Source organism: Paramormyrops kingsleyae, chromosome 3 (assembly GCF_048594095.1).
Source record: "Paramormyrops kingsleyae isolate MSU_618 chromosome 3, PKINGS_0.4, whole genome shotgun sequence".
Lineage (NCBI taxonomy): Eukaryota > Metazoa > Chordata > Actinopteri > Osteoglossiformes > Mormyridae > Paramormyrops > Paramormyrops kingsleyae.
This window is the reverse complement of record NC_132799.1, coordinates 21,050,645-21,066,919: the sequence shown is the minus strand read 5'-3', so window position 1 is coordinate 21,066,919 and position 16,275 is coordinate 21,050,645. Positions and strand designations below refer to the sequence as shown.

Below are 16,275 nucleotides of genomic sequence, written 5' to 3'. Positions count from 1 at the left end.
ATCACTGAAAGCAACGGACCAACGGCTGCCACCAGACCAGGGACTTGCTTCGTAACTGATGTGGGGTCTGGGGGTGGTGGTCGCCAGGACAGTCGACCTCTGAGGAAGGGACAGTATATGCCAGCAGGGTGATTATATATTTATTGTTGATAATAGCTGTATTTCCCGATTGTGGCGTGTATGTTTGTTCATGTCTTATGCGTGTCCTTAACTTTGTACAGAATTCCTGTATTATGTGTATATCTTATATTTCGGCATCTGATCTCCTTGTGTTTCTGCTATTGTGTTTGGTTCGGTGCTTATTGGGTGCCTGTCACATAACCTGTTAAGGACTAAAAGAACGTGTTCTTCCCCGAAAAAGAAGTCTCCTCCTATTTTGCTGCTCACGCAATGCCCCGGTCTGCCCGGCGCTACGGTACATTTATCCTAATAATATTACGACACAAACTAATAGTACAGTGAATACCACGAATACTTAAGTAAGCCTGCTTCCACACATGGCTTCACACACGCTCGTAGCTTTAGTTTCACGTTGTTTTGTTTTTCCCCGAACGCAAAATGTTTTGTTCAGCTTTCAGCCATTCCGGCGTTGAAGTAGCATGCACATAATAACCAATACATTTTTAAGCGTGTGTTTTGAGTACGGCTGACGGTACCAGAAAAAAAATCACATTGCGATGTTTAGGAGTTAAAATTTAACTATATAGCCAAATGTATAACTTAATGTTATGGCGCTGCGGTGCAGCAGAAAAAACGAAAAAGGCAGTCAAGACAAGCAGAGCGCCAAAAACAAGCATGTTTATTTCAGCGTGCCTAAAACCCAAAAAGAATCCACATCCCCGCTTGGGCATGCGTCAACCACACCCTGCACGCATGAGCAAAAGATAAGAGAGAATGAATTCTGTCTAAAAGGTAGGAGCCCCTACATACACGCCCCCAGAATTCACAAACAACTTGCGAAGTCCAACTTGCGGGGAGGCCAGGCCACCCAACCAGAACGAGTCACAATAGGCTGGGAGCAGTCCCCTGTGCACGCACAGCAGCAGGGGGGGGGCACTGCTGGGGTGTCCACATCCAAATGGGAAGGTTTCAGACAGTCCACCGAAACCCGGTCCGGCTTGCCCCTAATGTCCAGTGTGAAAAACTTGTCCCCAGATTGTAGCACACGGAAGGGCCCATCATAAGGCGGCTGCAGCAGGCCCCGATGAGCATCATGGTGGACGAAGACATATGCAGCCCTGGCCAAACCCTCTGGAACATGTGTCTGGGGCACCCCATGTTGAGTCGTGGGTACTGGAACGAAAACCCCAGCCAAGTCCCGCAGAGCAGAACGCTGCTGTTCAGCGCACCAAGGGGCTGTGGTGATGGGCAGGAAATCCCCTGGCACACACAGAGTCTGCCTGTAGACTAACTCGGCCGAGGAGGATTGCAGGTCTGACTTGAGAGCGGTCCGGAGGCCCAACAAAACCCAGGGAAGCCTGTCCACCCAGCCGCCGTCCCTGAGGCTGGCCCGAAGAGCAGCTTTCAGGGAGCGGTGAAAACGCTCGCACAGCCCATTGGCCTGCGGATGGTAGGCTGTGGTACGATGGAGGGAAACCCCCAAAACCTGGGCCACTGCAGCCCAGAGCTCAGAGGTGAACTGGGTTTCACGGTCCGAAGACACATCAGATGGAACCCCGAAACAGGACACCCAACCACCGATGAAAGCCCTGGCCACGTCCGCCGTGGTGGTGGATGACAAAGGTATGGCCTCTGGCCACCAAGTAGACCTGTCCACCACCGTTAGCAAGTGAGTAAAGCCCAAGGAAGGGGGAAGAGGCCCAACCAGGTCCATATGAACGTGGTCAAAACGGCGCTCAGGCACCACAAAAGGCGCCAGCGGTGCCTTGGTATGTTGGTGCAACTTAGCACGCTGACACAGAACACAGGAGGCAGCCCAACTACGGACATCCTTTCACAGCCCATGGCAGACAAACTTGGCGGCCATCAGATGCTGAGACGCTCGTCTGCCTGGGTGTGAAAGCCCGTGCACCACCTCGAAGATGTGACGACGCCAACCAGCCGGCACGATAGGCCTAGCCAGACCGGTTGAGATATCACACAGGAGGGTGGACACCACAGTCAAGGAAGGGAACATCAGCCAGCTGCAGACTGGTGACTGCGGTCCTATATGCCTGCACCTCTGGATCGACCCGCTGATCCGCTGCCAATAGAGCATAATCCACTCCTAAGTGTACAGCACCTACCACCGAGCGGGAGAGACAGTCCGCAACATGGTTATGCTTCCCTGCCACATGCCGGATGTCAGTCGTGAACTCCGATATAAAGGAGAGCTTCCGCTGCTGACGAGCAGACCAAGGCTCCGATGTCTTAGCCATCGCAAACGTCAGGGGCTTGTGGTCAACAAAAACCGTGATTGGGAAGCCTTCTATGAGGAACCGGAAGTGACGCACAGCCAAGTACAGGCCAAGAAGTTCATGATCAAAGGTGCTGTACTTCCGCTCGTGTGGCCTGAGCTGTCGGCTGAAAAAAGGCCAGCGGCTGCCAGGCACCATCCACAAACTGCTCGTACATGGCCCCCACAGCATAGTCCGAGGCGTCAGTGGTGAGCGCGATCGGAGCACCAGACAATGGGTGGGCCAGAATGGTCTCGTTTGCCAGAGCAGACTTGGTAGCTACAAAAGCCTGGGTATGCTCAGCAGTCCACTCAAGAACCTGCTTGACCGTCCTACTCCTGAGAGCCTCATACAGCGGCCACATCAGCTGGGCGGCCCGTGGAATAAAGCGATGGTAGAAAGTAACCATGCCCAAGAACTCCTGCAGGGCCCTGGCTGTAGCAGGCTGCGGAAACGCAGAGATGGCCTCCACTTTGGCCGCCAAGGCGCTAGACAGCTGAGACGAACCAGCCCTGCTTCGTGAGCACAGCACCGAATGGAAAGTCCTGGCATCAACCAGGCGCTGGTGTTTTATGTCCACCAGCAGGTTGTTAGCACATAATAAAGCCGGCCCCCTCCGACAAAAAAAATCTCAATAACTGTTTTTAATCAATAAGAAAACAATTAAGCATTACTGTAGCGTCTTAATGAAAAAGTTACCGTCACATTTGTGACGAATTACAGGAGGTTGTGAATGATAACTTAAGGTTTGATTGTAAAATGGCATAATAAACAACTAATTTGAGTTTACTCAGTCGGTTTAGGGCAAGAAAATAAATTTACAGCGAGCGTTCGCTTCTGCTGCGCTGGAGAAGCGACTTTGCCTTTAAATGGAGCGATGACGTCAGGGGATGCAATCCGTGGCAGGGGGGCAGATTAGGGCACAACACCTGTTTTACTCCACCCTACATACAGTCCAAAAACAAGTTACAGGATTTTTCTTCTCTCCCACAAACACAACACGTTACATCTTCTCAGCTTCTTAATTGCAAATGCACAAATCCTATTCTACGTATCAGACACTAAGAAATTCTTGCGCAAAACACATTCACACACCCGTATCAAAACGTAACTTGTCGATTTTTTGTATTTCATATAGTAATAATATTAAGCAAAAGCAGATTCCACTGTCACAGGTGCTCAGTCCGTTTATACTAGTACTCCTTCATACCATTTACCGGAAAGTTTAAATGCGCTTGTATGCTTCATTTAGCTTCCTCTGGAATCTGTCCGTCATTATGCCTGACTCAGGGTTTCGCTTTAAAGATGTGCAGCAGGCGATCCTAGCGATCCTATTGGCTACTGCACTGAAGTCTCGTCTCATTGGCTAAGCGAAGGAAATTTGAAATGCGGTGCGGTACATTGGTTAGTTAACGTTTTAAAAACAACCCGCTAGCGTTAAGCAGTATTTTTCAGTTTCGGGCATTAACTGTAAAATTAATGATAATTCCGTGTTACGAAGAAGGAGGGGGTCGTCAGTATATACATAATGGACATTCGCACATCCTTACAGTAGGTTTTCGGCCGTTCTTCTAATAACAAGAGAACACATAGCGGGCGGATAGCCGGCTAGCATACAAACTACGAAAATAATATCTAAAATACATTTAGAAAATAATAACCTACTAAATACTGTAATGTTTAACATGTTTTGCTAACTTGCTGTCTAGTAATTATCAGTCATTGTTTTTTTCATTATGCTGCATGTCGAGTAACCGTATTTTTGTACATTCGTTACCTGCTAATTTGGTTTTATATGCGCTTAAGGTTTAACGAGTTATGAATATGTATTATCAGGGTTTAATTTTTAAATAATTTTTGATGAGGTCTTATCTGTCCATAAGGACGGGCTGTCTGCTGCCTTTACTGAATTGTCATGCGAAGAAGTGAAACACCAGCATATTATATGAATTTAAAGGCACAGCAGCTGATACTTAATCGGAGATTTCTGGTTTGAGCTGAGACGAATACGGCTGCTTCTGAAGTTACTGAAATGCCATTTTATACCTCGCATCTGACAGCAAAGTAATACATTTTCTCTGTTAGAGTTCTGACAGTTTGGAAGGAGTTAAGATGACCCTCCGTCTAGTAATGTAATCCGACTTATTCCAGTGAAAGCTAATGACTGGCATGGCGACGATTTGAAGCCGTCAGTAGGTGGAATTATGGTGCTCTGTCAGTGAATCCTTTCCTCTGTCGTGGATATAATCAGGATACAATCGGATGTCCCTTGCTCCGTCAGGGTACGAAGCCTTACCTTTGTAAAGCGGTGTGCTCAGGAACGTTTCATAAGCATTTAACCTGAAATTTACTGTGGACCACCATGCTGCTCATGTTTGTTCTTATGCCTAAACCTGTATAATATTGGTATGCAGAATTGTTGAAATGGTTTGGCAGTGATGTAGACTGCATGTTTTGCCCGTGTCATCCGGGTTTTCTCTGGGTACTTTAGTTTCCTCCTGCAGTCTAAAGGCATTCAGTTAATCTTATTTTCATCTATAAAGTGTGGCATCCCACCCAGAGTGTACAGGTGCCTTATGTCATATACTGCCTACAGTAGGCTCCAGCCTGGATGAATTGATGGATAGCTGATGACACATAAATGTAAATGGATTGTCTACCTTTCAGGAAATTTGAGGCGAGTTTGAGTAACTACACTGGGGATGATCCTCTTGACCTGTGGGAGAGGTAAATGATCCATGAATGCCCTGTGTAATTTATAATAATTATATGTATAATAAAGCATGACTAACTACATGTCTTCTGTCTTATTCATGTCAAGGTATGTCGGGTTCCTAGAGAAGCAGCTTTTGGAGAAGGAAAGTAATGATATTTTTTTAGTGCTGGATCGGCTGGTTCAGATATTTCTTCCCCAAAAGCAATACCACAATGACATTAGATACATCAACCTCTGCATAAAATGTGTAAGTCTAGGTTCCAATTGGTATTGTTCACAATTTTTCTCAATTCAAAATTACATTTTTTGTCAGTTATCCCCGCTGATAAATGTATATAGTTACTAAATAAACCTTTAACTTACTAACCTCAGCCTTTTCTGTGGGAATTTGTTTTCTAAAATATAGGCAAGCTATTACAGTGAGCCCATTGACCTATACAGCTACATACACAGTGAAGGTGTCGGCATAAGATCGGCTGCCCTGTATATCGCTTGGGCGCAGCAGTTTGAAAGACAGAGCCGGGTTCCACAGGCTGATGTTGTGTACCAAAGGGCCATAGAGAATCAGGCGTTGCCAACTGAGGAGGTCATGCGGCAATACCAGTAAGCATGTGTCTGCTCACAGACCTCAGCTTTTTCATACCAGCCCGTTTTTAATCATAATGAATGGTTTCTCACTGGCTGCTGGTTTTTCCTTCTAGGCTCTTCCAATCCAGGGTGTCTCAGACTCAGGGCGGAGCTACAGGTAAGGTCTCTTTCTGGAGAGAATATTTTGAATGATTTGGACACCCAGTCGGTTAATGTAAGCTCTGTCATGTCAGGTGGTGTGCGGAATCCTCTTCAGAATTCACAGCTGACTAATCAAATGGAGCGGCAGAGGGAGGCCCCACAGTCCAAGGTGTTGTGATCGTTTTGTCATCCCAGTATGCCCTGGGGGGTGGCTGTATTGGGCATTAATTTTTGTTTCATAAAGTGCTGTGTGGATGTTTCATAATTTATTCAGTCTATGTTGAAGAGATTCTTGGATGTGAGATTTTGTCTGTCTTATAACAGAATTCTGAAGATGTGGCCCAGTTTCCAGAAGACCGAACAGTTTGCATGTGAGACACTCTTACCTCTTGTGTCTGTTGTGCCGTGGCTCTTTTGTCCAGGGTTCGTGCTGTATGTTATCCTCCTTACTTTTCCAAGGGATTCTCTTACTTTTGCAGAATCTCCAGGTCGGAATATGCAACGACAAGTCGCCCTGGCCAGGCGTCCACGCAGAGCCTGCCTTGTGTGTCCATGTACTGCGTGAGCGATCTGGTGTCTGAGGGCTCCGAGCTGTGCTTCGAGGAGCTCAGGGCCCAGCGCTACTTCGATAAATGCCAACAGAAGAAGCAGCTGAGAGAGATGGGTACACAATCGCCCGCCTTCCCCAAATCCCTGCTTTATCTGAGCTGCAGTGACCAGTACCTAAAGGTTGATTAACACTAGCTCGCTTCAGCCTGGGGTCTCATGGGCTAGAGCAGCGAAGTGCAGTCCTAGGGGGGGGGCCATGCAGTCCATTTTTGTTCCCTGCTAGAGGGGCCTCATTTTTGCTCCCTTCCAGCTCGTTAGCGATTTTGTTTGGGGGTCCCTGAGAACTGGGTTCATAAACAGTGGGCTAGAGCAGTGATCCTTACGGATGACACTGCAGTTGTGACCCGCTGGGCCAGCTACTTCGAGCAGTTGTTTAAAGCTGACCCTCTGGCTGGGATGTTGGACATCTCTGGGTCCACGGTTCTTGAAGCTGACCCTCCGAACAGCTGTGAACCACCCAATCTCACTGAGATTGCATGATTGGTGAATCAGCTGGGGAAGGCCACAGGAATCTGTGGTATCTGGGGTGAACTTCTCCAGGCTGGTGGTAAGGCTGTCCTCCTGGCATTGCAGGCAATGTTTGCTTCCATTTGGGAGTCAGGCATCATCCCAACTGACTGGAAAATGGGACTTATGGTCCCTATCTGGAAAGGGAAGGGTGATCCCCTGGATTGTGGCAACTAGAGGGGCATAACGCTGCTTTCAGTGCCAGGTAAGGTCCTTGCTAGGGTCATCCTTAACAGGATCCGTAAACACCTGCTTGTCTGTCATTGACCGGAGCAGTCTGGTTTTACGCCTAAGAAGTCTACGATTGACCGTATCCTTCCACTGAGGGTTCTCATCAAGCACGAATATCGGTAGAGGTTCTTTGCAGCCTTTGTCAATTTTCGTAAAGCGTTCGACTCAGTTGATCGAGTTGCCCTGTGGGACATCCTTAGCTGTGGGGCATCTTTTGGTGAAGAAAGATTTATTGATCTTGACTTTGCCGACAATGCTGTGATCTTTGCGTAATCAATGGAGGCTCTGATCGGGGCTCTCGAGAGACTGAGCGAGGAGTCTGAGTGTCTGGGATTGCAGGTGTCCTGGTTAAAGACCAAGATCCAGGCATTTTAATGACTACTTGGGCACAGCCATCAGTAGTGTGTCTGTCTGCGGGGAGAATGTCGACCATATCGACAGATTTAACTACCTCAGCAGCAACATTCATGTCTCTGGTGACTCTTCCTATGAAGTCAGTAGACGGATTGGAAGAGCATGGGGGGTCATGAGGTCGCTGGAAAGGGGTGTGTGGTGTTCCCGATATCATTGCAAGAGGACGAAGGTCCAAGTCGTTAGAGTCCTGGTACTCCCTGTCTTGCTATATGGATGCTATCCAGTGACCTGAGATGAAGACCGGACTCCTTTGGTACTTTGTCTCTTTGGCGAATCCTTGGATACTGCTGGTTTGACTTTGTGTCGAATGAGCGGTTGCTAGAGGAGTCCTGAATGAGGCACATTACCTGCATTGTAAGGGAGCGTCAGTTACGGCCATGTGGCGCATTTCCCTGAGGGTTATCCTGCTCGCAGGATCCTCATTGCTGAGGACACCCACGTAACATCTTGCTATGGCAGTTGGATGGCCAATTCCGGAGGGTGGGATTGCAACATGGGTTTGTTTTGTGTAAAAAAACATGACGGAAGACAGTTACAGCACTCTGGAGTTTTTTTTCCCAGCCTTTTAGGAGGACTTAGTCTGATGTGGTCACAATTTTGGTTTTATTCTTCACCCATCCTCCATCACCCATTAGCAAATGCCAGGTTAACTTTTAGCTCGGTGCATGATGTTGGAACTTCATAATGGAGGAAAATGTCATGGTTTGTCTGTCTAACTTGCTAATAGTTTGTCAATGTAAATCGAAAGCCTGTTTCCTCCTCTTGTAAAAACACTACACATTGTCAATGGTGTAATGGGGATGGCAATTTGTTTTTGTTTTGTTTTTTACCTCTGCCTCAGAGCTAGTTGAATGCCCATTTGCTAAGAATGAATTCCATGTATGTTTATATATTCTTAAAATTGAACAGTTTAGACCAGTTATATGGATTTTCCAGCATAACAATGTAATGGCATGATTTGTACTTGTTTGAAGGTCATTAAATAGTTGAACTCTAAGGAAATGATAGTTTTCATATATTTACATAGGTGTCGGCAACATTTTAATGTTTATGCAAAGGAAAAGTGCATAGTGCTGCCAATTGTATTAGTGATTTTCAATATAGAACTTGGTGAAATGCTTGCAGTTTGTGTATCAGCACTTTCAGAATTTTCAGCACATGTTAATATTACCACAATACATTTCTTTTCTACTTTGTACTATTGTATTCTCCTTTAATTGAGAAAAATAAGAGGCCCTTTTTATAGGTGAATTTAAAATTTAGGGAAACTTTTTTTTGTGTGTGTGATTTCACAAGTGGCACATATCCAGTGGCCCCCAGTTCATTTGTGTTTGAGACACCTGAACTAGAGGATATGTTAGGATATGTTTTAGTCCTAATATTTTGCATTGACTGAGCAATTGGTTGATTCTTTTATAGCATTCTGTTTGAGAAAATGTGTTCTGATATAAACAATAGAAAAGGAATGATGCAGAATAGTAAGAGCACTTGTTTGGTTTAATGTAAACATGCAATTTCATTCAGACAGTAGCTAATCGGGTGCAGATAAGAGCATAGGAGTGTAAATCAGCTTGGCCCTAGCCCTGGAGTTGCCCACCCCTGGCCTGAAAAAATCAGCTGTGCTGGTTCCCATGTGTGGCTTAGTGGTCACACCAGTTGTGGGTACTGGTTGCTGGCGATGGATGCAGCTCACTGAACAGGCCAGCTGAACCCTTCCCTGTGTCTGGCAGAGGAGAAGCAAAGGCGAGTTCAGGAGGAGGAGGAAGAGGTGAAGCAGCTCAAGAAATGCCTAACAGAGCTGGAGAACCACCTAGCTACATATGAAGCGGGCAACCTGCACCCTCCTCTGGTAAAAACCACTACAATCTAACCAGTCTCAGTGGTGCACCTTCTCTGAGAAGATCAGAGTCTTTGTGGCCTCTGGTCTTTCATGGGGAGAGACATCCTCCTGTTTTGATTAATGTCTTTTTTTTTTTTTTTTTGCAGGAATCACATACCCTGGCAGAGTGCCCGCTCCCTGCTACCCTCCAGAAGACCATGGTGCACCCCCACTTACTCAATGAGAGTGTAAATGGCAGCGTGGCATTCGGAGCCAGTCTTGAGCCACACGCAGCACCCCAGCTGCAGTGCACTCAATCCTGCGATCCCTTCCCTGTGACCACTCCTGCTGAGTATTCCAGTTATAGCTGTATCCAGTCTATGCCGATGTGCTCTATGGAGGAGGGTGTGGCCCGCTCTGCAGCCAGTCCTGCTCCTGAGAGTTCCTTCCAGCTGCCACCAAAGGAAACCGAGGAGAGTGTCTCAAAAACTCTGCCCCTCTTCCCATCTCAAGCTCCTATGGCTTTACCATTGCTAGACAGGATGTCCAACCGAAATCTGGGCTTACGTGCTCCAGTTGGCAGGCCATATAACCAAGACGTGGGCTCGGGCCTGACTGACTCTGTCAGCCAACCTCCTAGCACATGTTCCCAGGACAGCAGGAGAGAGCTGTAAGCATCGGCCGTTTCCAGTCTATTCTATTTCATATTTTATCCTTTGTATTTTGAAACTGCTTGCATTTGTTTGCAGAGATTTTTCACAGAATGACGACCCGGGAATGGTTAACAGCTGTGAGCGTGAGTTTTCATTTTCATGGCCTGTTTCCTTGTATTTCTGATGGCAGCCTCCTGCTCTCAATTTTTCTCTGCACATGTTTCTCAGTCTGTGTTCCTGTCCCACAGTGTCACATGGGGGGACTAGGAACGACTCCTGTGTAACTCCCAACACATGCTTCGGACCAGTCCAGTCCACGCCATCCAGAGTACAACCATCCCCCACCGTCAACACCCGTGAGGCCCTGGGTGAGCTTTGGGGAACCTCTTAACATCCCCTATCCCTTTCTTTACTTGGTTGACCTGTTTTGGTCCTAATAGCTTTTTTACAGTAGAGGACAGGTGATTTTGGACTGTTTTCACATTAGGGGTCAAGAGTTGGTGCTCTTTATGGTGGGTTGGAAGGGGGGATCATTTCAGAAACCACGAGCACGGATATAAGAAACCATCAAACTCATATCCACATCCCACCACGGCTTCCAGGTGTGATCATGGACATGTTCCAAGCCCCGACCTTCGTCCAGGATGGCCCCTTCAACGGTACATGTCGAGATGCACTGCAGGACAGCTTTAGAGGTACTTGTCCAGCCAATGAGTGGCACGCAGAGCAGGGAGAGATGCTGGGGATGTGAATAGTGGGTGTGGCCTAATAGAACAGCTAACCGGAGCTAATTTTGTGTCTCCCAGTGATAAATGCCGCAGCACTGAGAAAAAATCCTGTTGCTGTCCCGTTTGCCATATTCCAGGATGAAAATGACAAGAATGAGAATGAGGGGTACGTCCTACATTTAAGTAATGTTTAGTGCTCCTTGTCTCACCAACATCCTCAGATCCTCATTGCTTCGTCTGTTTTCATAGGATACCCTTTGGGGCAGAGAAAGCTCAACAAGCACGAGTGCTGGTGGAGATACCTGTATCTAAAGTGGTGAAACAAAATGTAAATAAATGCTGGAAACCTCATCTGATGTTCTAAAGTTGGCTCCTCAGTGAGTTTCAGTGAGGTGTTTGCTAACAGTCAGTATCACCACAATGCCAGGATGTTCCTTTCGGTGTGGAGTCCATGACAGATGATAGCACGGTGTGGGGTCCACGTTACAACAACACCCTGGCTGCCTGTCCCAACACCACTGGGGATTTTGCCCTTCTTGCTCCTCTGGTTTCTACCCCTTTCCATCCAGTTAGTTCTCACTCCTGCAGCTCAGTTACAGATGAGGGTAATTAAGGTTTTTTTTTTTTTTTTTTTAAATAAAGTTTTTTGGTAGTGCAGTAAGGTGCCTTGGACTGACTTTCTTTCTCTCTGGTTCTTTTTGATGAAGAAAATGGCCACCATACAGTCTTCTTTGGCTCTGAAGAAAAGACCTCTCAGCGTCTGTCCAACAAACTCAGGTACTGAGATGCCAGCTCTTCACTGTCATGCCGTAACCAATGTTGACTGTGTTGTCAGTGTATTGTGTCTAGGTGCTGACACTCTATGCTCTACCCCCAGTCCTATTCTGGAGGAGAGTCCCCCTGAGGAAAAGGACCCACTGTCATTGGTTGGGTCCTGCAGCGCCCAGGGCACCATCCTCGTTGTGCAGCACACTTTGGCATCTTGCTCTCTTGCTGAGCCACTGCCTGCTGCGCTGTCCTTCCCAGAGCAGACTTTTGGCTCCGACCATGCTACTTCATCAGCAATCGCCATGCATGGATCTCAGGGAGATTGGGATGTCTGCATAAGTCCAGGCCTGGTTTCTGTCCCTGAGCCTCACTGGTTTCTCTCCAGAAATCCAGGGTGCACACTCATGTCAGGCATGGTAAATCCTACAAGTCCCAGAGAAGCCCCCGTGTCCAATTGGGACTTACCCAAAAAGACACAGGCTGCCCCCATCTCCAGTTTGGTTCTGCCCAAGAATTCAGATTACGGCTCTGTGTCAGATGTCCTCCCCAAGCCAGACTGGCTTTTCACCAATAGCTCAGAACGTTCCCCAAGGTCCAAGACTTTTCTGCCAATGACCCCAGAGCATGCTTCCATGTCCAACTGTACTTTTCCCAAGACCTCAGAACATGTCATGTCAGACTGGGTTCTTCCTAAGATCCCAGAACTAATAACAAAGTCACAGTTGGAAGTGCCAATGAGCCCAGAGCCAACACCTTTGTCAAACCAAGATGTACCGATGAGCCCAGAACCAATGCCTTTGCCATACCAAGATGTACCGATGAGCCCGGAACCATATAACCATAAAGGTACCTCTCTCAGTCCAAGCATGCCGGTCCTGTGAGCGATGTCTTGCATTGACTTCTTATAGATAGTCAGTCTCTCTCTCCTCTCAGCCACACAGCTGGTGTCTGATCCCTGGGATGAAGTCCTCATTTCTGGGCTGCTCTCTGCATTACCTACTCCGCTCAGCTCCTTCCCCAACTTCACCAGCTGGGACTGCAATGTCCCTACCATCTCGCCAAAGATCACTGTTACATTAGGTGACAATACAACTGATCTTTTATACTTCCTGCTTTACAGCAAATCTTGTAGCAGAAAAGCTACTTGCATAAACTACAGATGGTACAAGATGTTTGTGTCAGTGTTATAGAAATATGGGAAGTTGATGTTTTGCCACTTATAACCAGCTCCCTAATTTTAAATTCCTAGGTGAAGAATCTTTTCAGGTGGATTGCGTCCTTGGAGAGGGAGCCTTTGCTACAGTGTACCAAGCCAGAGATCTTGCCAGCTCTAAGAAACTTGTTTTAAAGGTGTTTACCTTGAGGTTTTGATCAGTCCATTGGCTTCACATTGTGCTGTGGATTGACTTATTCTGTGGTGATTGGTCTGTGCCTCTCCTCAGGTTCAGAAACCTGCCAATCCCTGGGAGTTCTACATCAACAGTCAGCTAGACTGCCGCCTCCCATCCAGCGTGCGCCATCTTTTCAGCAGTCTGTACTCTGCCCACATGTTTCACAATGGCAGTGTGCTGCTGGGCCAGCTCCACAACTGTGGCACACTATTGGTGGGTTTCACTGTCACTCAGTTTGAAATGAAGTAGGCCTGCAAGATGTATGACGTTACTATCGACATCACATTGTGATCATCAATGAATTTTGCTAAGAAAAATTTATTCTGTCAGTAGAAATCTTAGTAATTTTGCAATTTTAGTGATTGTTCCTTTTCCAGATTATCTAGTATATTTTAAAAATTAGTCTGTTTACTTTCATAAGCTCTGCATTCATTCTTCGAGCCAGTCATAGTGACTCTTGTCCTTGCTGCTGCACTCACTCAACCTTTCTGGCATTTGTGAGAAATTTAGTAAAAATAAGTGAGGAGGAGAAAAGCAAACAAGAACTGGTCATCAAAACATTCGTTTTCCAGTCTATGGAAATATTTCAGATTTGTCGGCACTACTTTGTATCCGTTAGCACCACCAGTGCCAACACGCGTACTATTTTGTACCTGTTGGCATTGGTAGATAGGTTCTATTTGGCTACAGTTTGTTTTGGATAAATGTTCAATGGATTAAGGAGATTCAGTCAGTTGCGTCGGCACTAAATTAGTATGAAAACCTATTCATCTATAGATTGTTACAGTGATTGATAACTGAGTGGCTCACAAATTGAACTCTTTAATTGGATAAAACAGGTTCATGATAGATGTCGACTTATCAGCCTTTCTGGCGTAGCTATGTAACACGAAGGTCCCAGGAGGTTGAGCAGCAGGGGTAGCTGATAGTTTTGGTCTCTGCTCCTCTACAGAATGCTGTGAACCTGTACAGGAACACAAGCGACAAAGTGATGCCCCAGCCACTTGCCTTGTACTTTGCAGTCTGTATTATTCAGATTGTGGAACACCTCCACAGCGTCCATCTCATCCATGCAGACATCAAGCCTGACAATTTCCTCCTGAGCGAGAGGTGGGCAGGGTGTTATGCATCTACCTCCTGTCCTACTGTGACTTGAGCCGCATTTGAATCACCCCTGGTTTGATGTGTTTTATGTTGCCTCCTTTTCAGGGAGTGCCATCAGAGCAGGTTAAGCCTCCTTATTCCGCTGTGCTGTTCATTTGCTATAATTGCCGTCTCGTCCTTGATGGGCTTTGTTCCATGTTCTTTTTGCTTTAGGTTCCTTGATAACGAGTGTTTTGAACCTGACCATTTGGATCATGGATTGGTATTGATTGACCTTGGGCAAAGTATTGACATGACAATCTTCCCAGAAGGCACCGCTTTCACTGCAAAGTGCATGACCTCGGGCTTCCAGTGTACTGAGATGTTGAGTGGAAGACCTTGGAATTACCAGGTGGGGACTGGCTGAGGGGCTGGGTCAGGCAGTCTTGGCACATAATGGCTGTTTTTTCTTTGTCTAACCAGATGCATCTGTGTTCACAAAATCAATTTCATGAAGACATTGTCTGTTTCAGACGGACTACTTTGGAATTGCTGGCACTGTTCACTGCTTGATTTTTGGAACTTACATGAATGTGAAGAACAAAAATGGAGTGTGGATGACAAATGGGAGTTTTAAGAGGTACGTTTGTTTCCCCATTCCCTAAGAATTCATCGCCATGGTTGATGTGAATTGTACAGACTCGCCAAGTCTCCCTCCCTTTGACTCTGTAGGAACCCACACAGCGAGCTTTGGATGAGATTTTTCCACGACTTGCTGAACGTGCCCAATTGCAGCTCACAGCTCTGTCTGCGCAGCTGGCGAAGCCAACTAGGTGCCGAGCTGCAGAGCCACTATGGCAGCAAACTGCGTATGCTCAAGAAGCGGCTCGTGGGCCAGCTCCTCGAATGCAAGCGCAGTCGCAGATAATGTCCTGGCCTGTTTGGAATGCGGGTCCCCCAAGTGTGCACGCCCTGTAAACAAATAGCAGTGTAATGCTTTGTAAAGTCCTTTGATTGCCTTGCAGTATTTAGAAATGGTTTTTTAACTGGTTGGCTCAAATATGTAACAGACTGGCAGAAAAGTATAGTACTGTATTTTATACACCATGTTTAATACCTTGTTTCTAAAGGCTTTTATCACATTTTTTGTCAAATAAAGCTATACAAGAGATAAATGCAGTGGTACCTCGGTTCTCAAACTAATTGGAACTCGAATTTCTTAAGTTGAACCAACCAGTTTGAAAAAAAATACCTAGAGCTTGATCTGAATCTCAGAAGTCAAACCGTGAATGCCGACCTAAGATAACTTGTACCCGCAGGGAAATGAGTCATGTGGCACGTCTCTCAGTGGAAACAAAGGGTAAAGCTTCAGTCTCAGCCTCACATTCGCTGTGATAGCACCGTGCATGTTTACACTAACTGAATACATATATTTAGACAGTAAAAATGCATTGACAATGATAGACAGTAACAGTAATTATTATATAATAAAATACATTTAAAAATAGATTTCTTATTTTAATATTAACAATAAATCATTAATACATTTAATTATAATAATATTGTCGTGCCGAGCGGGGACAGAACGGAGACAAAAGCACAGATGTCAGGGTATCGGGGAATATGGGGTTTAATTACAGGTAAGGCAGGCAAAACACAGACGGACAATACAATGACCGGACTGGGGAAACAAACTGATGCCTTGTCCACACGTACACAGGTATATTTTAAAACGGTGTTTTTCCTCCGTTTAAAAAAAAATCCCTGTCCACACGAACATTGTATTCTAAAAAATTTCCGTCCACATGAAACCGCTCAAATGCGCTGTCAAAAGCATGCCAAAACAGGCGGTATTATAACTCTAACCGTACTGCCATGTTAGCCAATCAGAAACCTAATTGCCAGTCCTAAGGTGAAAACCATGGCGCCTGTTTTGATCAATATAATACAATAGTGACTCAACATTTATCTGTACACATGTAAGAAGTCCTGTCAGCATGTCCTGTCTACATGTTGACACTGAAAATGGAGTTTTTTAACATCTTAACCCTGGATGGAGTTTTGCAAAAGCTCCGTTTTCAGTGACCTGAGACACCGTTTATGTATGGACAAAAGCACAAGATGTATAGAAAAAGGTACGTTTTAAAATATACCCGTGTACGTGTGGACAAGGCCTGAGACGCGGACGAAATACAGAGCTAATAAAAACCAGAAACAACTGATCACACGGG

General features: G+C 46.1%; 1 protein-coding gene across 1 annotated transcript; it reads left to right on the top strand.

Annotated features, from left to right (window-relative positions):
- Nucleotides 1-3,768: 3,768 nt before the first annotated feature.
- Nucleotides 3,769-15,219, top strand: bub1 (BUB1 mitotic checkpoint serine/threonine kinase). The gene is made up of 25 exons (XM_023821539.2): nt 3,769-3,947; nt 5,064-5,123; nt 5,218-5,359; nt 5,519-5,715; nt 5,814-5,857; nt 5,934-6,010; nt 6,166-6,212; nt 6,321-6,505; nt 9,333-9,451; nt 9,589-10,091; nt 10,171-10,217; nt 10,323-10,442; nt 10,677-10,769; nt 10,881-10,968; nt 11,052-11,130; nt 11,230-11,407; nt 11,510-11,579; nt 11,680-12,416; nt 12,504-12,650; nt 12,820-12,920; nt 13,013-13,174; nt 13,914-14,071; nt 14,279-14,456; nt 14,578-14,684; nt 14,777-15,219. Exons 1-25 carry the CDS (start codon nt 3,925-3,927, stop codon nt 14,970-14,972), a joined length of 3,858 nt encoding a protein of 1,285 aa, XP_023677307.2. The 5' UTR covers nt 3,769-3,924; the 3' UTR covers nt 14,973-15,219.
- The last annotated feature ends 1,056 nt before the right edge of the window (nt 15,220-16,275 follow it).

Coding starts and splice junctions, on each gene's coding strand:
- bub1 (XM_023821539.2), top strand. CDS start 3,925: ATGGACATTCGCACATCCTTACA. Junction 5,716..5,813: donor GAGGTCATGCGGCAATACCA/GTAAGCATGTGT, acceptor TTTTCCTTCTAG/GCTCTTCCAATCCAGGGTGT. Junction 5,858..5,933: donor GACTCAGGGCGGAGCTACAG/GTAAGGTCTCTT, acceptor CTGTCATGTCAG/GTGGTGTGCGGAATCCTCTT.